The following is a 22,849-nucleotide window of genomic DNA, read 5'->3' on the forward strand; positions in this document are numbered from 1 at the left end:
GCCTGAAGTCTGGAACGCATAGACATCACCAGACGCTGGGTTTCATCCCTGGTGATGCTCTGCCAGGCCTCTACTGCAACCGTCTTCAGTTCCTGCTTGTTCTTGGGGCATTTTCCCTTCAGTTTTGTCTTCAGCAAGTGAAATGCATGCTCAATCGGATTCAGGTCAGGTGATTGACTTGGCCATTGTATAACATTCCATTTCTTTCCCTTAAAAAACTCTTTGGTTGCTTTTGCAGTATGCTTTGGGTCATTGTCCATCTGCACTGTGAAGCGGCGTCCAATGAGTTCTGAAGCATTTGGCTGAATATGAGCAGATAATATTGCCCCAAACAGTTCAGAATTCATCCTGCTGCTTTTGTCAGCAATCACATCATCAATAAATACAAGAGAAGCAGTTCCATTGGCAGCCATACATGCCCACGCCATGACACTACCACCACCATGCTTCACTGATGAGGTGGTATGCTTAGGATCATGAGCAGTTCCTTTCCTTCGCCATACTCTTCTCTTCCCATCACTCTGGTACAAGTTGATCTTGGTCTCATCTGTCCATAGGATGTTGTTCCAGAACTGTGAAGGCTTTTTTAGATGTCGTTTGGCAAACTCTAATCTGGCCTTCCTGTTTTTGAGGCTCACCAATGGTTTCCATCTTGTGGTGAACCCTCTGTATTCACTCTGGTGAAGTCTTCTCTTGATTGTTGACTTTTACACACATACACCTACCTCCTAGAGAGTGTTCTTGATCTGGCCAACTGTTGTGAAGGGTGTTTTCTTCACCAGGGAAAGAATTCTTCAGTCATTCACCACAGTTGTTTTCCGTGGTCTTCCGGGTCTCTTGGTGTTGCTGAGCTCACCGGTGCGTTCCTTCTTTTTAAGAATGTTCCAAACAGTTGTTTTGGCCACGCCTAATGTTTTTGCTATCTCTCTGATGGGTTTGTTTTGTTTTTTCAGCCTAATGATGGCTTGCTTCACTGATAGTGACAGCTCTTTGGATCTCATCTTGAGAGTTGACAGCAACAGATTCCAAATGCAAATAGCACACTTGAAATGAACTCTGGACCTTTTATCTGCTCATTGTAATTGGGATAATGAGGAAATAACACACACCTGGCCATGGAACAGCTGAGAAGCCAATTGTCCCATTACTTTTGGTCCCTTAACAAGTGGGAGGCACATATGCAAACTGCTGTAATTCCTACACCGTTCACCTGATTTGGATGCAAATACCCTCAAATTAAAGCTGACAGTCTGCAGTTAAAGCACATCTTGTTTGTTTCATTCCAAATCCATTGTGGTGGTGTATAGAGCCAAAAATGTTAGAATTGTGTTGATGTCCCAGTATTTATGGACCTGACTGTATCTACTATATTGCCAAAAGTATTGGTACACCCCTCCAAATCATTGGATTCAGGTGTTCCAATCACCTCCATGGCCACAGGTGTATAAAATCAAGCACCTAGGCATGCATACTGTGCAATAAGCCCATCCTTGAAATTTCCTTGCTACTAAATATTCCACGGTCAACTGTTAGTGCTATTATAACAAAGTGGAAGTAACTGGGAACAACAGCAACTCAATGAAGTGGTAGGCCACATAAAATGACAGAGCGGGGTCAGCGCATGTTGAAGTTGAAGTCGTCAACTGCCTGAGGAGTCAATAGCTAAAGGCCTCCAAACTTCATGTGGCCTTCAGATTAGCACAACAACAGTGCATAGAGAGCTTCATGGAATGGGTTCCACAGCCGAGCAGCTGCATCCCAGCCTTACATTGCCAAGTACAATGCCAAACATCGGATGCAGTGGTGTAAAGCATGCCACCACTGTACTCTAGAGCAGTGGAGACATGTTCTCTGGAGTGACAAATCACACTTCTCTGTCTGGCAGTCCGATGGATGTGTCTGGGTTTGGCAGTTGCCAAGAGAACGGTACTTGCCTGACTGCATTGTGCCAAGTGTAAAGTTTGGTGGAGGGGGGGTTATGGTGTGGGGTTGTTTTTCAGGTGTTGGGGTTCGGCTTGGCCCCTTAGTTCCAGTGAAGGGAATTCTTAATGCATCAGCATAACAAGACATTTTATTTATTTCAGGTACTTATATAGCGCCGTCAATTTACACAGCGCTTTACATATATATATTGTATATTCACATCAGTCCCTAACCCTCAAGGGGTGTACAATCCAAGGTCCCTAACTTGCATTCATACATACACATACTAAGGCCAATTTACCTACCAGCATGTCTTTGGAGTCTGGGAGGAAACCGGAGTACCCAGAGGAAACCCACGCAAGCACAAGAAGAACTTGCAAACTCCAGGCAGGTGGTGCCGTGGTTGGGATTTGAACCAATGACCCAAGTACTGCCAGGTGGAAATTCTAACCATTTAGCCACTGTGTTGCCCAAGAAATTTTCCACCATTCCATGCACCCAGCTTTGTAGGAACAGTTTGGGGATGGCCCCTTCCAGTAACAACATCACTGTTCACCAGTGCACAAAGCAAAGTCTATAAAGACATAGATTAGCAAGTTTGGGGTGGAGGAACTTGACTGGCCTGCACAGGATCCTGACCACAACCCAATATAACAGCTTTGGGATGAATTAGAGCAGAGACTGCGAGCCAGGCCTTCTTGTCCAACATCAGTGCCTGACCCCCCAAATGCGTTTCTGGAAGAGTGGTCAAACATTCCCATAGACACACTCCTAAACCTTGTGGACAGCCTTCCCAGAAGAGTTAAAGCTGTTATAGCTGCAAAGGGTGGGCCAAGTCAATATTGAACCCTACGTACTAAGACTGGGATGCCATTACAGTTCATGTGCGTATAAAGGCAGGCATCCCAATACTTTTGGCAATTTAGTGTATGTGACTCTGGAGGTTATGTTTGCACAGGTGAGGTGAACTTTCCCTAATAGAACGTGTATAAATGTGAGTGGTTTATTTTACTCCTTGGTGTCTGTCACCTTGAGAAAGTGGTTTGCCATGACCCTGAAATGTTGGTGTGTTATGGTTTACTCTTCATTTTGTGTATTGTTCCTGCAAAATGACCTCGTTAAAATTCCGAAGGGAATTGGTTGAGTTCTGGTCCTCTCTTCTATTTGTTGTTGATGTTGTCACCATTAGTAGTGTACTCAGAAGAAAGGAAACAAATGGGTGTGGTGCTGGATAGATTTGATACATAGTGATAAAAAACAGAGAGGTGTTCTAATCCTTCTCAGCTCTATTCAAAACTAGAAAAACGTTTGCTTTTAGTTATACTTTAAAGCTCTGAAAGAGTATGGGTATATGGACTGGGTACAAAACTGTGGTGAGAGCAGTCTTCTGTATTGATTAGGTTCAATTAAATCCTTTTAAAGATTTTTTTTTTAAGTAGAAGTACAGCCAAAGCTTGTTTGGCTGTACTTCACCTGTGGATCACAGGAGTGCATTTATTTCTGCACTCCTGTGACCTGTTTTAGGCCGACAGTGGCTGAAGCTCGGGGTCGGCTGACTTCACAAAGCCAATCCAGGCTGGGAAAAGATCCCAACCATATGGTCGGGATCCACCCAGGAGCCTGGACCACCACCTGGCTCAGTCTGTCAGCAACCCATTGAGAGCCTGAGCCAGAGCCCTCCAGTGAGCATGCGGGGGGGGGCAGAGCAGACAACTGTGACTGACACTCCTGGCTCTCTGCTCATGGAGCACTGAGAACTGAGCGATGAGCGTTCTCAGTCTTAGAGTCAGTGGGAGAGAGATGCTTCATCCACCTAGGTAAGTATGACTTCTAAAAAAAAACTAAACTCCTCTTTTAAGTTTCTATTTTTAAAAGTAACTCATAGTTGCTTATGCAGTTTCCCTAAAGAGTTTCTCTTTAACCTCTTGCCAACCTGCCACAGTAGGTATAGCTCAAGTTGTTCAGTTGGAAAATATCTCTATACTGTATTATACTCTTTAACAACATTCTATAAGATTTTTTTACACATACAGTAGCTCTCAAATGTCTTCCCCACATACGGTAGCTCTCAAATGCAATTAGCAGGCGTCTGTGTCAAGGAGTCAAGAATGCGGGATGACCCTTAGGCAATCCCAAATTCCCACTTTTAGCACCATGCCCGCTACTTAGATATAATTATAATATAATTACATATAAAGACTGTAAAAAGAGTGACTACAACTGGAAGTATTAATGGGTCAATTTCAGTTTTGGGTCAATTTTATAACTTTTTAACCTGATGTGTGATGGACTGGTGTCTTTATTCAAGCTTACGAATTACGTAACTGTGTAAATTACTATTGCTCCCACTGACACCAACAATGGGGATTATATAACTTCAACTTTCACTTCACTGTATCCTCAGGTTCTGTTCTGTCTAAAGCAGGTGTAGGCAACGTTTCAAAGGTTGAGATCTATCTGGACAACCAAATCAAAAGATCCCAGGAGGGGCAGCGCCCTTTAAAAGAAAAGTATGGCATTTTGTTTTTTTTTTCAAAATCATACTTAACTAGGTGGATGCAGCATCGGTCCAGCTCTAAGGGTGAGCAACCACAGCCGCTTTGAGCAGAGAGCGGTGACTGACAGTCACCGCTCTCTGCTCTGCCCCTGGCGCTCACTGGAGCACCGTGCTATGGAGAGGGAGGGAGCGGCTGGCTCAGACTCTCTGCGGCTCGCTGAGAGGCTGAGCCAGGGGCCACTCCAGATTCGGTGGTGGATCCCGAAATTCAGGATCTTTTCCCAGCCTGAACTGGCTGAGTGATGTCAACCGACAATGGGTTTCAGCCCGCTGTCAGCTGAAAACAGGTCACAGGAGTGCAGAACGAACTGCACCCCTGTGATTCACAGACTGGATGTCGCTCCATTTCCTCAAATTGAACCTTTCCAAAACCGAGCTCCTAATTTTCCCCCCAGCCTGCGCCCCCCCCCCCACATCATCTCCATCATGACCAACAACGCCACCATCAGTCCCACCCCGCAAGCCAAAGTCCTACGTGTCACTCTAGACTCAAACCTGTCCTTCCAACCTCATGTCCAATCGCTGGCAAACTCATGCAGGCTCCACCTTCACAACATCTCCAAAATACGTTCGTTCCTAACCCCAGACACTACTAAACAACTCGTTCACTCCCTTATTATCTCACGTCTGGACTACTGCAACTCCCTTCTCACCGGCCTACCTCATCACAGACTATCCCCGCTTCAGTCTATCCTGAAGTCAGAGTCCAGACTCATCCACCTTACCAACCGCTCCGCTTCTGCCACCCCCTTCTGTCATTCCCTCCACTGGCTTCTGATTGCCCAACGCATTAAATTCAAACTACTAACATTGACATACAAAGCCATTCATAACACTGCCCCAAACTACCTCACCGACCTGATACCCAAATACCACCCAACCCGTACTCTTCGCTCCTCACAAGACCTCCTACTTTCTAGCTCCCTGGTCTCCTTCTCCCACACCCGACTGCAGGACTTCTCCAGGACTTCCCCCATCCTCTGGAACTCTCTACCCCAATCCATCAGACTGTCACCTACCCTCCTCACCTTTAGGTGCACCCTGAAAACCCATCTCTTCAGGGAAGCCTACCCCACTCTCACCTAACAGCCAGTCTTCTCCACTCCTCCTACCACTCCATCCCCCACAGCCACTTCCTCCTGTACCACTATCCCCTCCCTCCTAGATTGTAAGCTCGAAAGAGCAGGGCCCTCGAACCCCTTGTGTATTGTATTGTACTGTATTGTCTCATGTACTGTCCCCCCTATAATGTACAGCGCTGAGCAAACCTTTTGGCGCTATATAAATACTGTATAATAATAATAATAAGAGAAGTACAGCCGTGTCTTCTGCCACCCTCCTCGAAGAGGTGTCCAGTACCCCCTCCCCCCAAAAACAGTGTCCTCTGCCCCCTCCCACACTTTTTGTCCCCCCCAAAGCAATGTCCTCTGCCACCCCTACAGTAGTGTCCTCTGCCCCCCCCCCCCACAGTAGTGTTCTCTGTCCCTCCAAAGCAGTGTCCTCTGCTGCCCCCCCCCCCATAGTAGTGTCCTCTTCCCCTCCCCAAAGCAGTGTCCTCTGCTCCCCCACACAGTAGTGTCCATGCCTCCTCTTCCCCTTGAAGCAGTGTCCCATGCCCCACCCCAAAAGTTGTGTCCTCTGCCCCCCAAAACAGTATACGCTGCTCTTCTTCTTCCTATAGCAGTGTCCTCTCCTCCCTCCCCAAATCAGAGCCCTCTGCCCTCTTCCCACAGTAGTGTCCTTTTCCTCTTTTCCCCCCACCCCTCACAGTAGTGCCCTCTGCCCCCCCCCCAATATAATGTCCTCTGTCCCTCCACAGTAGTGTACTCTGACCCCCCAAAGCAGTGTCCTCTGACCCTCCCCCCCCCCACAGTAATGTTCTCTTCCCCCCAATGCAGTGCCCTCTGCCCCCCCCACGCTAGTAGTGCCCTCCCCAAGGCAGTGTCCTCTACCCCCAATCCCCCACAGTGGTACCCTCTGCCCCCCCAAAGCAATATCTTCTCCCCCCCCACAGAACTGCCCTCCCCCCCCCAAAGCAGTGTCTGTCCGTCCCCACACACGCAGTACTGTTCTCTGCCCCCCAAAGCAGTGCTTTCTGCTCCCCCTCACAGTAGGGTCTTCTCCCGTCCCATAGCAGTGTCCTTTGTCCATCTGCAGTGTCCTTTTGCTTCCTTCACATCATCCTCTTTACACAATGTAGGTAGCACTGTCCTACCTTACAAGGGTGGGAGTGGGAGCTACACAGTTAACTTTTCGCATTATCAAGCTAGTGATTGGTTGCTGGGACTGCCTACCAACTTATCACCTGCTGGTTAACTTGAAAGATTAACTGAAGCAGCTCCTGCCCCCTTCCTCCATCTAGCTCTGTCCTGGCTCCTGTTCTGTTGTGCTGTTAAGATGAGAGTGGCAAAGACTGGGGGGGAAGGATAGGCAAAGCCGTGTTTGCGATCTACCTGTCGGTTGCCCGTGGTCGACCAGTAGATCCAAGCAAAGGGGGAAGGTGTAACACTACACGGCATAGATCATGAAGCGACCTCCACTTTTGGCCACATCCACAAGTGTTTAAGGTGAAAGGGGATTATGTGAACCAATTCTCTGCCAAAAAAACCTAGTATAGATATACTTAAAGGAGGACTATCATCTTTTTTCTTACTTTTTGAATTCACCCCCTTTTGAAGCCCAAATTATGAGTGATCCTGTGAGGGAGGTACAGCCAACATAAAGCCCTGCCTACTCTCTAAATTTCGCACTGCTTGTTCATTCATAGTAGAAAAAGATCACTCAGAGCCATGACACTGTGTAATATATCTGCCAGTGCCCTATGTGTACAAGTACTGCAGATACATTGTACAGAGCCGCAACTCTGAGTAATCTATTTACTATTATGAGTCTAGAGCAGAGCATTCATTCATAATAATGATAGATCACTCAGACTGTGGCTCTGTGTGCCTAACAGCAGCTGCTTTTACAACTCGACTGATGGATCACACATTGCTGTAGCGTTGTGTGAGCTGTCTCTTTTGTGAGTGATCAGTGATGTACAGACCTATGCTGTCAATGACAGTCTGACATCACTGATCTGTCATTCATAAACTGAAATTTAACACAACGCTGTGGCAGCATTGTGTATGTGTAAAAGCAGTTGCTGATAGACAAACAGCACTGCATGTTGAATAGCAGTGCTGGTCTCCACAGCAACCCCTGTGGCAGAGACCAGAACTGTCAGTTACACATCCTTCTCTTTTCTAGTTGTCAGTTGGGGGGGGGGGGTGAGCTGTCTGATCACTTCACCTAGAATCTAAGGATTGAATTTGAGCAGGACTAAGCTCTAATTTTTATTTTATTTCTTTTATTTCTATTTCTATTTATTTCTAGCGCTACTCGCACATGCACAGTAGGAAACCAGCGGTGAAGCCGCAAGGCTCCACTTCTGGTTTCCCTTACTAGTGAAGAGCTAGCCCAGGTGAGGGTGGCCCTGGTCCTCTGGACAGTTCTGTGTGACCTAAGGTCTAGTTTGTTTTTTTTTCACTATTGTCTCTGTGTTTGTTTTTAAGTAGCTGATCCTTTTAAACCATGTCAGTTTTTTACTACTCATTTCTTCATCTATCTAATGCCAACACCTTCTAAACATACTTGACATTTCAGTAGTTGGTGTATTGATCTTTTATAAAGCACTGTCAACAGAATCAGAAGCAATATCCTATGCAAGGTTGGAAATATTTTTAAAATGTTTCATAGGTATATAAGTCATACCCTACATATTATGGGAAGTATGTTTGCTCTAACGTTAGCCTGTCCTTGGCTATGATTTAACTGACTGTTGTATAGCGCATCAGAAACCGAACATTTCTTTAAATGTTTGTTAGATGGGTTTGTAAAGCCTATATCAGTCTATTTAAAGTGGAGTCCACCCAAAAGGGGAAGCTATGCTTGTTTGAACCCTCCTCCCCTTCCACTGCCACATTGGGCACTTTTTAGGGAGGAGCGGGTAACCGCTCCCACTTCTGGCTCAGTTCGCTGCAGCCGGGAGTTCTGCTCCCCTCCTTCCCCCCACAGTCTTCTGGGACACTTCCCAGGTCCCAAAAGACTACAGGACCATTCACAAGGTGCAGCGCTACTCGCACATGCACAGTAGGAAACCAGCGGTGAAGCCGCAAGGCTCCACTTCTGGTTTCCCTTACTAGTGAAGAGCTAACCCAGGTGAGGGTGGCCCTGGTCCTCTGGACAGGTGAGTGTCCTTATATAAAAAGTCAGCAGCTACAGTACTTGTAGCTGTTGATTTTTAAATGTTTGGGGAGAGCCTGGTGCTCCACTTTAAGGGCACGGCAACCCACTTTTATTAAACAAAACTTAAAGCCTTGACAACTACTCATGCTGATCTCCAAGACCATGGAGTCCTCAGGCTCATTCAGTCAATATTTGCAGCCACACTGCATGGGCCCCACTTCTTACCTCTGGATGGGTTTCCCCAGCACCCTCAAAGCTGCTTCTCAGGAACATAGAACTTCCTCCAGCCCCCTCTGGGGACTTCCTACTCACCTCAGCCTTCTCAAGCTCTCTGGACCCTTGTAGCTGTTTTAACTCTCCCAGTCCTGTGGGCAAGAAGTTCCCCCAACATAGGGTCACGTTTCCCAAGCAAGTCACCTCTCCGGGCTAAAGCACATTGCTATCTTCACACAGAGTCAAGCAAAGCCTGGACACAGGATTAAAGTCCCACCCAAGACACATTGGAACCTTCAAACTCCAGTCCCTGATCCAGAGCTACCAAGTCAACAGAAACATAAAGTACATCTTTCTACGTTTATAACAAACACCCTGGAGCTTTGCAGTAAAGCAGAACTTCACCCAAAAGTGAAAGTTCCGCTTGTTTGCCACATTTGGCACTTTTTTTTGGGGGGGGGGGGAGAGGGGAGTGAGTGACTGGTTCTGACAGGTACCAGCTCCCACTTTCAGGTGAGAGCATTCACAAAGTGCACCGCTCTTCACTCATGCACAGTGGGAAACCGGCAAGGCTTTACTGTCAGTTTCCTTTACTTAAGATGTCTGCACCCAAAGCTGACTGAAGAATCAGTTCGGGTGAGGACATTGCTGGATCCCTGGAAAGGTAAGTGTTCATATATTAAAAGTCAGCAGCTACAGCCACTTTAAGCCTAAAATGTGAATCCTGAGCCATTTCTACATAAATTTACATAGTGGTAGGGCCTCACACTGTCACAATAGACAAAGTTCATTGTAAATGTCAGCTGACAAAATAGCTTTTGGCAGTCAGAACATTATCTTACAAGTGACTGCTGTCCTGTATGTCTTTCCTTGTTAAAGATAGCTAGATTTACTTTCTAAAATAGGAGTCAGCATTTTACACAGTCGTCACAGATTTTCCCTTCTCTAAGTTCCTTGTGTGATCCAGGTGTTGACAGTGTGAGGTCATTGTGAAACTACAGAATGTACAATTTATCTTCACCTTAATAAGGCATCTCTAATGTCTGTGAGCTGTCACTTGAGCAAGAATTCCATATAAACAATATGTTCTTTCTTAAGATATATTAATCTAGTGACAGCTGCCAGGCACTGAAGGAAGGGTAGAACTTTGAATTATGGACAAAAAGTGTCCTATTTTGTGGACTCTATCCATTGTTTGTAGCTACACAGGGTACTACTGAGAACGAGGCCATATACCACCAGTGTTCCATGTTCCACACTTTAAAGAGGAGTTGAACTTTGGAAGCTATGCATGTAAAGGCAGACAGAAGGCTCAGTACTAGTCATCATTATTGCCTGTGGTCTCCTCGCAACTGATCTTTTCCCATAATTAACTTACCATGCATTATTCTGTACTGTGTTTCTGTGTGGAAGAGGCCATCTTAATATAAGAGCAGGGCTTTGCTTCCTCATGGTAAAGCTCAAACAAGAAAAACAATGAGCAGCATAGTAGTGGAATCACCAAATCTCACCCCACATCACCAGAGATTACTATATAGAGACATGATATCTCATGCTTTAGATATACACCTCTTGAAACGCACCTTCTGTGCAGCCCTGCAGCAGGGTACTTCCCTGGCACAATGAACATTTTAGACATTTCGTATCTCATACTAAATCTTCATGTTTTTAGTTCAGATCTGCTTTAACCACTTCCCGCCCGGCCTATTACAAAATTGCGGCTGGGCAGAACTTTCTTCTTTCCCGACTGACGTCATATGACAACCTACCGGAACGTGCCTTGTGCATGGCTGTGCGGCTGCACTTCAGGCCTGATCTGACAGATCACTGTCCCGGCTCACTGCTGGTACCATGTGATCACTGTGACCAATTACAGCAGATCACATGACAGTTGTAAACAATGAATAGCTTCGATTCATGTCAATCATTGTGTACAATTGTGCTGCTAGCTGTGATTGGTCACAGTGATCATATGGTACAGACAGGGCCGATCACAGCCCATCTGTACCATGTGATTAGCTGTGGCCATTCAAAGCTAATCACAACAATACTTACTGAATGAATCAATTTCATTCAGTAAAATGCTTGCTTATAGTAATATAATTCACTGCTATAAGTAATCATAATGTGTAAAAAAAATCCTGATCACTTCCCAAGAGTACTAAAATGTTACTATGGTTAAAGAAAAAAATGTAATAAAAAAGAAAAAAAATGTTTTCATACTGTCACTAGTGTCATAGATCACCTCCACACCAGTTATATGATGACGCTGTACTGCACTGGTGACAGTACTGTGATTTTTTTTTTAAGTTCTTCATTTTTCAAAAAATTCTAACAAAAAAATTACAACTTAAAAAAACTCGCCATACCTAAATACCGTGGACTGTCTACTTTCAAAAAGGGGTCATTTGTATTTGTACTGTCCTGACATTTTAGGGCCTCAAGAAATGAGATAGGCCATCAGTACATCAGGAGTGATCAATTTTCAGATACAGCATATACCATCATTTGTGGACTCTATAACCTTCCTACAGTCTAAATAATATAGACTGATATGGGTTATTTTCACCAAGGAAATGTAGCAAAATACATTTTGGCCTAAATTTTTGAAGAACAATTATTTATTTGCAAAATGTGTTTTTTTCAAAATGTTTGGTCTTTTTTCGTTTATTAACAAAAAAATAGAAAACCCAGTGGTGATTAAATACCACCAAAGAAAGCTCTACCGGGGGGAAAAAAATAATAAACATTTAATTTGGGTACAGTGTTGCATGACCGTGCAATTACCATTCAAAGTGCAACTATGCAGAAAGCTGAAAATTGGCCTGAGCAGGAAGGGGGTGAAAATGTCTGATATTGAAGTGGTAAGAAACAATGTGGCAATCAATAGCATAATGCATTTTGTTAATGAATTTTCTTTGATTTCTTTTTTCAGATTAAATAACAATGACGATTGTACGTTGTCGATGGCCCAACATCTACAAACTACAGACTAGTTCTTGTGGATCTGCAACAGTTAAAATTGTAGCTGGAAACTCCTTTGCATTTGTTGTATTTTGGAGGCACTACCTGTGATTTTTTTTTTTTTGGTATTATACATTGTACTCTATCTGAATGACGCTAATTACACAAGTACTTTTGGCAAGAGAAAAACATCAACAATCCATAAACTGCCAGAAATAAACAATGTCTAAGAACACGGAAATAATAAATTTGTCTTATTTGTCGGATCAAGAACGAGATGCGATATTGGCTGTGCTGAAGAAAGATGAGCGCCTGAAAAAAATAGAGGACAAAAGAGTGCGGTAAGACATGTGATTAGATGATGTCTACAGCTCAAAACACTATTTAATGATGTGGTCCAGGCCCCCCCCCGCAAATACTGTAGCTGCTGACTTTTACTATAAGGACATCTGCCTGTCCGAGGTTCCAGTTCCTTCATCAACCGGGGTAGTTCCTGGTGTTGGCATTCCACGTATGGGCAACTGTCTGGTTTCCTAATGTGCATGCGCAAGTCGCGTTGTGCCTTGAGATTGGGGGACCTGTGAAGTGTCTCAGAAGACTGCGGGGGGAGGAGGGGGTGCAAACCTCTGGTTCAGTTTGCTGCAGCGAATTGAGCCGGCAGTGGGAGCAGGTACCTGCCAAAACTAGGTACCCATCCCCCTCCCCCAAAATAGTGCCAAATGTGGCAGTGGAGGGGGAAAAGAGGCAGAAAAGCAGGGTGGAGCTCCACGTTAAGATTTAGGGTAGATTTGGATGTACCACACCCCCCCCCCCCAATCGTCTCAACAAATTAAAGTGGTGGTAAACTCATCTTTTTAAATTTTAATCATGCCAGACAGCCGGAGATCGTGAATCCCGGAAGAAGGACTTTTATTTTTAACCACAGGGGCGAGAAAATTCAAAATAGGAGAATGGAAATTTTTTTGTTGGAACAATTTCTAACAGTGTATGTGGTTTTCATTTGGGAAAAGTCCATTGACTCGTAAATCAAATGTTGAAAGGTCATTGAATGCGGGCTTGTGTTTCAAAAGAAGTGCAGGGACTTGTTCCCTACATGTCCCGGGGCACGGGAGTCCATTCAAATGAATTGGCTCTTGTGCCCACACAAAATGCAGCCCGCACGGCCGCAGATGTGTGAACCAGGGGTAACACATTAGGTTATTGTTTTAAAATGTATTTTCAAAAAAAGAAATTAGAGGTTATGTTGCTGATATGCTTACTTGTGACATGAATGTAAAATTATGTTCATATGGAAATTTTGAATGATCAGCCTGTAGTGCCTTTTAGAATTTTTAGGGGTAAATTTGTTATATGTAGGCTGCTGCTTGGGTCTTCAAATGATTAAAGAGTCATTCATTCTATGATTGATTTTTCAGTCTTTCGTAGATACTGGAAGATTAAACCACCAGACGGGTTCAGGGCATCTATTAGTGAGATATCTGTGCTCACGTCTTTAGCACCTTTCACACTGAAGGTCTAATCTGGTCAGTTTGTCAGTTTTTCAGGCGGACCTGAGTGGACCATCCATAGCTCTCTGGAGCGGCGGGTGTCAGTGGCATTCGATCCTGTATTGTAAAAACAGACGGATGGGGATCCATTTCCCATCGTCCAGTGGATCGGGTCAGATGACAGGTCTGTGTTCAGTTCATTATGCAGAGCAGACACAGACACAGCCCACTGTTCTCTATGGAGCAGTCGAGTGGAAATGGACCACCTGTCCGTTTCCATCTGACCTCCCCATAGAGAACAGCAGGCTGTGTCTGTGTCTGCTCTGCATAGCGGATCAGACACAGACCTGTCATCCGCCTGCTCAGTGGGGATCAGTAGAGATCCCCCTCTGAGCAGGTGGATCCGCTTGACCAAGTCTGCCCATCCTAAAAGGGGCCTTAGAGTCTTCACCTCGTAAAGGCCTCTGTATTAACACGTCAGTATTGGAGTACTGCTTGGAGCCTCATGTATCATTTTACTTATTACTAACCTTATTACTAACATTTATGTAGACAACGTACATTCTCATCAGTTCATGTCCTCAAGGATCTTACAATCTAAGGTCCCTACTTTGCATACATATACTAGGGCTAGTCTAGATTGGAGCCATTTAAATTCCTAACGTGTTTGAAGTATGGGTGGAAACCCATGAAAGCACAGAGAGAACATGCAAACTCTATGCAGGTACTGTCATGGTTGGGAGTTGAACTGATAACCCTAGGGCCGCAAGGTTGAAGTGTGAATCACTGTGTCACTGAAGTCACTGTGCAGCTTAGCACTTCCCTTTCTCATTTATCATCATCCTCAGTATATCACCGGCACTTTGCAGGGCTTCACTGAAGCATCTGTCACATGCACACCTGATCTCCTTAGCCTATGTGTCCATGCAAACATAGGTATTTAAAGTAGTTTAGAGGCAGCAGAGTTTAGCAAAAATCTGAACGCACCAAAATCGCGATCAGGAGAGCAGCTTTTTGGGTAGAAAAAAACATTGTGTTAAAACATCTAAATATGCCGAAGCACTAGATGCATTTTGCGCTTAAGCATTTTTTCATTTCAATAGCCAGTATAAATTTAAATTCTGGCAAATGAAATGAAAAGGCCAAGAGCTTGATGCACCTGAATGTGCCTGAACACATGAGCAGAAACTAGGCGTAGGTGCATTTTTGAGGCCGCTCTCCTGCTAGGAGAAAAGCAGTTACAAAGGCCCCAATGTACAGTGAGGAACAGAAGTATTTGAACACCCTGCGATTTTGCAAGTTCTCCCACTTAGAAATCATGGAGGGGTCTGAAATTCACATTGTAGGTGCATTCCCACTCTGAGAGACAGAGTTTAAAAAAAAATTCAGGAAATCACATTGTATGATTTTTAAAGAATTAATTTGTCTTGCACTGCTGAACATAAGTATTTGAACACCTGAGAAAATCAGTGTTAATATTTGGTACAGAAGCCTTTGTTTGCAATTATAGAGGTCAAACGTTTCCTGTAGTTCTTGAACAGGTTTGCACACACTGCAATAGGGATTTTGGCCCACTCCTCCACACAGATCTCCTCTAGATTTGTCAGGTTTCGGGGCTGTCGCTGAGCAACACAGAGTTTCAGCTCCCTCCCAGATTTTCTATTGGATTTAGGTCTGGAGACTGGCTAGGCCACTCCGGAACCTTGATATGCTTTTTACGGAGCCACTCCTTGGTTATCCTGGCTGTGTGCTTCGGGTCGTTGTCATGTTGGAAGACCCAGCCACGACCCATCTTCAATGCTCTGACTGAGGGAAGGAGGTTGTTGCTCAAAATCTCACAATAAATGGCCCCATTCATCCTCTCCTTAATACAGTGCAGTGGTCCTGTCCCCTTCGCAGAAAAGCACCCCCAAAGCATGATGTTACCACCCCCATGCTTCACAGTAGGGATGGTGTTCTTGGGATGCAACTCAACCTTTTTCCTCTAAACACGACGAGTGAAGTTTAGACCAAAAAGTTCTACTTTGGTCTCATCTGACCACATGACTTTCTCCCATGCCTCCTCTGGATCATACAGATGGTCATTGGCAAACTTCAGATGGGCCTCGACATGTGATGACTTGAGCAGGGGAACCTTCGTGCAATGCATGATTTGAAACCATGACGGCGTAGTGTTTTACCGACAGTGACCTTTGAAACTGTGGTCCCAGCTCTCTTCATGTCATTGACCAGCTCCTCCCTTGTAGTTCTGGGCTGATTCCTCACCTTTCTTATCATCGGTGATACCCCACGAGGTGAGATCTTGCATGGAGCCCCAGTCCAAGGGAGACTGACAGTCGTCTTTAGCCTCCTGCATTTTCTAACAATTGCTCCAAAAGTTGATCTATTTTCACCAAGCTGCTTGGCAATTGCCCCATAGCCCTTTCCAGCCTTGTGGAGGTCCACAGTTTTGTCTCTGGTGTCTTTTGACAGCTCTTGCCCATGGTAGTAGTTGGCGTCTTACTGACTGTGGGGTGAACAGGTGTCTTTAAAGAGCTCAGACAGGTGCTTCTAAGTTAGATTAATGAGTGGAGTAGAGGTGGACTTTTTAAAGGCACAGTAACAGGTCTTTGAGAGCCAGAATTCTTGCTGTTTCTTAGGTGTACAAATACTTATGTTCAGCAGTACAAGACAAATAAATTCTTTAAAAATCATACAATGTGATTTTCTGAATTTTTTTTAAATTCTGTCTCTCAGAGTGGGAATGCACCTACAATGTGAATTTCAGACCCCTCCATGATTTCTAAGTGGGAGAACTTGCAAAATCGCAGGGTGTTCAAATACTTCTGTTCCTCACTGTACATGAAGCCTTCATGCCACGTCTGTGGGCTTCCCAATGGATCTTTGGTAGTTTTGATTGCTGGTTTAAAACAATTCTGCATTTTACTGCATCATTATTTCTACTTCCTTTTATCTTCCAGACTAAGTACTGCTGTCCACCCTCAACTTTTTTACTCTTGAACGTTAAATATTTGATCTGTTGGTTTTATGTTTGTACTGTACCACTTTGTATTATATTTTTATGGGTTTGGTAAAGGTTGCTATTCATTCTGCTAACAATATACAGCTCTTTACGTATTTGTATAGTTCTAGGAATTCCCAGGTACTGTCCCCTGAATGCCTAAATATGAGATTCTGTTTTTCGACACAGGAAGATAGGTGCAAGGTCCAAAGTTGCTGATACTATGATTTTTTTTTTCTCGGCCACTGAGGGACATAGAAACGATTGGGTTATATGGACGCCTACAGGAGGATTGGTCACTGGCACACAAAAAAATGTAAGCCAGTGCAGGATTACTCCTCCTGCAACTGGCATGCCCCGGTTTGTTGCTAGTAGCATGATAGGATAGAGGTATTTTCTTCTGCTCTGCTGAAAAAGTCTAACCATTTTGCTGCTAGCATATTCATCATTTTTTTAATGCAATTTTTCTCTTCAATTAAGATTATTTTCTCTATTTCTGCTAGAGCTGGTTTCTACCCACATGGAAGAAAAATATATTTAAAATATATTTTTAAAATATTCTCCCCAAATATATTGATATATATTTCAAATACTACAATTATTTGTAAATGCATTCCAAAAATGTAGAATAAATGTATTTTTAAAGACATACAGTATATTTGAAAATGTATTTTTAAAATTTTTTTCATATATTTTGTAATATAAGCGCATTTCAACATACAGTATATATATATATATATATATATATATATATATATAAATATATTTTGAAATATATTGAATATGGCCAAAATTGTAGTATTTCACATAAATGTCAATATATTTGAAAGAATATTTTTAAAATATATTTTAAATATATTTTTCTTCCATGTGGGTACAATGGCAGCCTATCCTTAGCATGGCTTTGGAGTACCATAATGTGATCCTGTTGGACTGGATATTGCAGAGCAAGGTGCTTTTCAAGCCCTGTGTTAGTGACAAGTTCCCTGCCTTATCTCTCTACTTGTTTGAATAACTGAAAGAATTTAAGCTAAAACATCAGTATGACAGCTGGATAGCTATAGTTTTCAGTTGGAAAGGTTCACCTGCAAAATTTCACTTATGATAGGTTTGCTTTAAATCTCACTTTTCTCTCTGGTGCCTAATGGCTACCCCTGTTGTGCGCAAAATGTTCTCAATCTAGTAACTGCTACCACTCAAACAAGAGAGAAGAAGGAAGGTTATATCTAGAATAAGATCATTATAAGGGCATACTTCCAAACAAATATTTGACTGACTAGATAATAGGGAAGAAGTACGGAAAATAAAAAGGCAGAGTCTTGATATTCCAGTCTATGTTGTCTGGATCTTCAGCGGCTATGCAATGACTAGTTTTGGAATGTCTCCTTATAACCTTGCTGAAAGCTGTGCAGCCTCCCGCTGAAAATAAAAATGTCACGGGCTTCTCTCAGGCAGTAAAACACGGCAACTAGTAATTTTCTCAAAGTAGGTAAAGCAGTTATCTGCAGCTAAATTAATGTTACCTAAATGGGGGTTATTTGTTCACAAAATCTATCCAGCTAAAACTGATACCACTCATTATGCTGTTGAACAAAGGCTATGAAGCTACCAATCGCAAATCACAGACATAATACTGGAAAGTAATTGGGAAATATGCTGCTGAAATAATATAATTTGCTTTATTTCAGCATTTTGCGACTACAATGTTTAATTTATGTTCAGTCTGGCAGCCCTTATGTTCCATTTCTCTCTCTCTCTCTCTCTCTCTCTCTCTCTCTCTCTCTCTCTCTCTCTCTCTGAGATTCATATACTCAGTTAGAGGACAATTTCAAAACTCAGTAATTTAGTTCTGTCAAAGTAAAGCTGTTATTAAAGGGAAAGTTCATACTCAGAAACCCAAGACAGATATTTAGATAAAAATTTTGAACTTATCTAAATGTATTTATTTGTGTTGTACTATGTTGAAAATTTTCCCCACAAAGGGGCTTCTTGGTGTCAACAAAGATTTTATAATGGTCTTTTGCGTTTAGCTATCTACACCAGTCTTTTCAACCTTTTTACACTTTAGGACCCCTTGAAATAAGTTTTAGCTCTTAACGTGGCTCTTCAGTCAATCTGTAAAAATGTAAAGTCAACAGCTGCAAAAATTGCAACTGCTGACTTTTAATAAACAGACACATGTCCAGGGATCCAGCACCATCCTCACCCAAGCTGGTTTCTTCACCGGTTTTCAGACCTGGTATGTTAACTGTGGGCAGCCAGTTGTGACTTCTTGCAGCTTCCCAACTGGCTGCCCACTGCTCATGTGCAAGCCTTCTGGGATCTGTGATGTCTCCCAGTAGGATGCGTGTGGGGGGGGGGGGGGAAGAAGTGTGACTCACTCAATGTGAATCAATTTAGAACAATCCTTATTCTATAAGATAAAATATTTTGCAGTAATATTCAAAAAATAAAAAATAATATTGTCCAAGAAGAGAAACAAAGACAGACTCTTTAAAATTGATGGCTATTAGAGACATGCCTCCTTGCCTTTGTATTTAAAGAAGGGTAACCTTACATTGTGGGTATTGGTAGATGCTGCCCCTTACATTGCTGGTCAGTGAGAAAGGTGCCTCCTTATAACTATGTTCAGTGAGAGTAAAAATGTCACTGCCGTAGGTGGTCAGTTAAAGTATGCATCATTTTATTGGGTATCAGTGGGGAAGAATGCCTCTAACAGTTGTTGTCAGTGGGAATAATTTAATCATTACAGACAGCTAAAACAATCATTGGTGTCATACCACTGTCTGCCCCTTGTGACATTGGCTCCATAACTATGCAGACATATCAAATGGTGGTCAGCCATTGCTCAAGGAACCCCTAGCAACTTCTAGAGGAAAACTAGGTACCAGAGAACCCTTGTTGAGAATGGCTGATATACTTTATGCATTTGCTTGGTTGCAACTAAGAACTGTGATGAAGGTGAAAGATAAACACTTATATACGTCAATATGCGTATATCCAAACCAAAAATTTTATATATTGCAACTTACCAGTCGTAAGATGTGGTGCTGAATACATTTTCTTTGTTCATGCTTTTTCTTTGCTTTATTTTCACCTGATGACTCTGATTGTACAATGATTCCTATCCTAGGGTTAACACCAGCACCACTGTACTTTATCCATGGAGGAGTAGCATTGTCATCCCACGACAGGATACCTCTGCTCTTCTGCTCTCCATAACATAGGAGGATGCGTTTTGTAGTACACAGAGATAGCTCAGAAAGACATACCAGATAAATGTGCGACATAGGCAGATATCATAGGAAGTTATTAGCTCACAAGCTTTCTGGCAGGATCAACTGCTATTTTTTTTACTTTGAGCTCATGCACATGAGCGTTATTACAGGTGCCATATGCTTGTATTTACGTTGGTGTGCAGGAGTCCTTATTGAACAAATATAACAACACACATTTAGTGGCATTTTAAGAGACCAGAAGGGAGAAAATAAGAGATGTTCATTGTTAGGATTTACATACAGGTTTTTTTGGCATTCATATTACTAAGTTATCACACCTAGTGTCCTAGGTAAAATGTAGAAAACTGCTAAAAAATACTTGGTTAGGGAAACATAGTGAGAAAAAGATGGTGGCTGCCATTTCTAAAGTCTTTCTGAAAATGCTGAATGCCGGGTTGTCTCTGACTTTATTACATTTTGCAACACTGATCTAACACAAGCATGCAGATCAAGAAGCCATTAGAACTCCTAATCTGCATACTTATGCCAGCTGAAGCTAGTTACTCATCACGTTTGAACTAAGTTGGGGTTCATTTATTAAAGGCATAGAGCAGGGGTCTCCAAACTTTCTGAACAAAAAGCCAGTTTACTGTCCTTGAGGCTTTAGAGGGGCCAGGCTTTGGCCAGTGGAATTAGAAAACACCATGGTGTTGGTTAGAGCAAACAGTACCCAATCATTGGCTTTAGTGGAACGAATAGTGCCATGTTGTTGGTATTAGTGGAAGGAATGGCGCTCTTTGTTGGTATTCAAAGTAGGAATGGTGCCCCATTGTTGGTATTCAAGATAAGAATGGTGCCACATTGCTGGTATTCAAGATAGGAATGGTGCCCCATTGTTGGTATTCAAGGTAGAAATGGTGCCCCATTGCTGGTGTCTGTTGGAGGAATGGTGCCCCATCATTGATGTCTGTGGGAGGAATGGAAACATGTCATGCTTTAAAATTGCATATAACCGTGGAACAGCACCAAACTATGGTACCTCACATTTTCATTGGCGACACTGTTAAAAGCCTTTACAGGTTACCAGTTTAGAGTTACACAGGAGGTCTTGTGCAAGGAATATTGATTGACACGTTTGCGGTGATACTTCACATGTGTGGTGCGATTGCTGTTTACATATGTATGTGGGATCGACGCATGCGTTCATCTTTGTGCAAGAGTACGGTGGGACGGGGCGCTTTGTAATGTTTTTATTTTATTATTATCATTAATAATATTATTTTATAGCACTTTTTTGCTATCCTTTATGATAGCACGGACCATGACAGGTCCTTTTTTTAGAAAGATCCAGGGTCTATTACACCCCAGATGTCTCCTCTGGCCTCCAAAGCACTCAATCAAACTGAAATTGGTTTGATCCAATGCTTTTCCAAGGTGGTAATGGCTTGTTTGCATGAGGCCAAAATCAGAAATGATGAAATCCTCATCGCTTCCGGTTTCTGACATCACACAATGGGAAGAACAACATCAGTTCCTCTCACTGTGTCTCAGGAACCGGAGGTCACATCCTTGCCGGGTTCTCTGATTGTTTGGGATAGCCCGGTAAAGGCATCAGCTTCAGCAATGACTGAGATATCACCCTTCCCATCCAAGGACGTACAGGTACATCCTATGAACAGGAAGTGGTTTCCCAAATTTTCCATTCAAATTCAGCCAATCAATGCAATAAAACCTTTGGTAAGATGAAATTGTTTTTTATTTAAAATGATCAAATAATACAAGTTACAGCAATTACACTTGTGCTATGCCTGATGCTGTGCTTCAGTAAATTTACCCCTAAACCAAAAATATTTAAATCAGTGAAGATCTACACATTCAAAATTCTAGTCTCAGCCATATGAAAAAACTTATAAATAAATGAACCCTGTTAAATCACCAAGCTGCAAGCACAACGTGAAAAAAACACCTCAGTAATGCTGAAGTGATGAGCTTCAGAAACACAAGATCCGAATAGTGCATAACTCTCAAAACAGGGTGTGTATATTATATTAAAAATTATGAGAGGTGAGAGAAAGGTATACTGCTTGTGCGATCTGTAAGGGATCTGGGACTAACCAGTGGTTTTGCAGAGTGAGACACAGGTAGAGCTTTTTCTTTCCTTATGCTTTGCACTTTAGATGGGCAATATTACCTTGTCTTTCTGTAAGTGTATTACCTCTATTTTTATGATATCATGTTTTCTACAGAGAGCACTATGTGTTTCCTTTTTTCTTTCTGAGTTTCTCTCTCTGGTAATGCCTGATTGATTGGCTCCATTAAGGAATGCTTAAAGTATATGTGACTCCTCACTTGTAAAACAACCCATTCAATACAACATATCTATATATCTATATATTTATATTTATATCTAATGACATTTTTTTAAGTGTTCTCATGGATGCTCTCAGCTGCAAAAAGGGCTTAGAGAGGTGGGCATGTAGAAACTTTAGAATACTGATCTTCCCAATGAATGGCTGTGCCGGGAGCATGTCAGCACAAGTCTTGGCCATTGGAGGACAGGCAGGCTGTACTCCCAGCATAGCCAGAAACCTGACCATGCTGGGGTGGATGTCTAGCATGGTCAGCTTGATATAGGAAAGCAGGGGGAGTGGCAGAATCACCAGCGATTTTACACAAAGGACGCAATACAAAGAGAACAGGATACTTTTTAAAGTGGAATTCTAGTCAGAAAATCAAGGTCTGATAGATCACTTCAGGCTGGCCTCTTTTGCAGGTATCTGTTTAATACATTAAAAATAAGTACCTATACTGTTTCAAATCGAGTAATACACCTTCTCGCCCTGCTCTGCACATGCTCAGTTGCTCTCTATTTTTCATCACTGTGCCACAAATGTAGTAAGCAATCTGCTGACAGCCTAAAGATTTACCTCTGCTCAGGGGCTCTGGGTTTTAGATACTACAGGCGCATATTTCATATGCGGGAATATGAAATGTTGGAGTAACCTATTCTTTAAGACTGATCCCAGAGGTGATAGTGAAGGTTTCACGGAAAGATTGCACATCACTTCATGCATATGAATATCTAGAGACTCCAAAAGTATTCTGCTTGGTGGAAAGTGCTATAACTATGAACAAAAACTTGGCATTAGAAAGAGACTTTTTTTGGTATTTGACGTCGGAGATTTCCCTTATCTGACATGGTCAGTAATGTTCTTACACAGAGATGCCTCACTATGGGCATTAGTACTGAGTTGGCCCA

General features: G+C 42.9%; 1 protein-coding gene across 6 annotated transcripts in view; it reads left to right on the plus strand.

The window, feature by feature from the left end:
• SYTL5 (synaptotagmin like 5) overlaps positions 1–22,849 on the plus strand; it is a 267,892-nt gene that overhangs the window by 133,969 nt on the left and 111,074 nt on the right. For all 6 annotated transcript variants that reach the window (XM_089673908.1, XM_089673903.1, XM_089673905.1 and 3 more), the window contains exon 2: positions 11,856–12,225. In XM_089673908.1, the coding sequence (XP_089530034.1) occupies positions 12,107–12,225 (119 nt within the window). In that variant the 5' untranslated portion in view covers positions 11,856–12,106. The remainder of the gene's footprint in view (positions 1–11,855; positions 12,226–22,849) is intronic.

The sequence above is a fragment of the Staurois parvus genome, unplaced genomic scaffold (assembly GCF_062004578.1).
Source record: "Staurois parvus isolate SC_StPar_1 unplaced genomic scaffold, SC_StPar_1.0 ptg000145l, whole genome shotgun sequence".
Classification (NCBI taxonomy): domain Eukaryota; kingdom Metazoa; phylum Chordata; class Amphibia; order Anura; family Ranidae; genus Staurois; species Staurois parvus.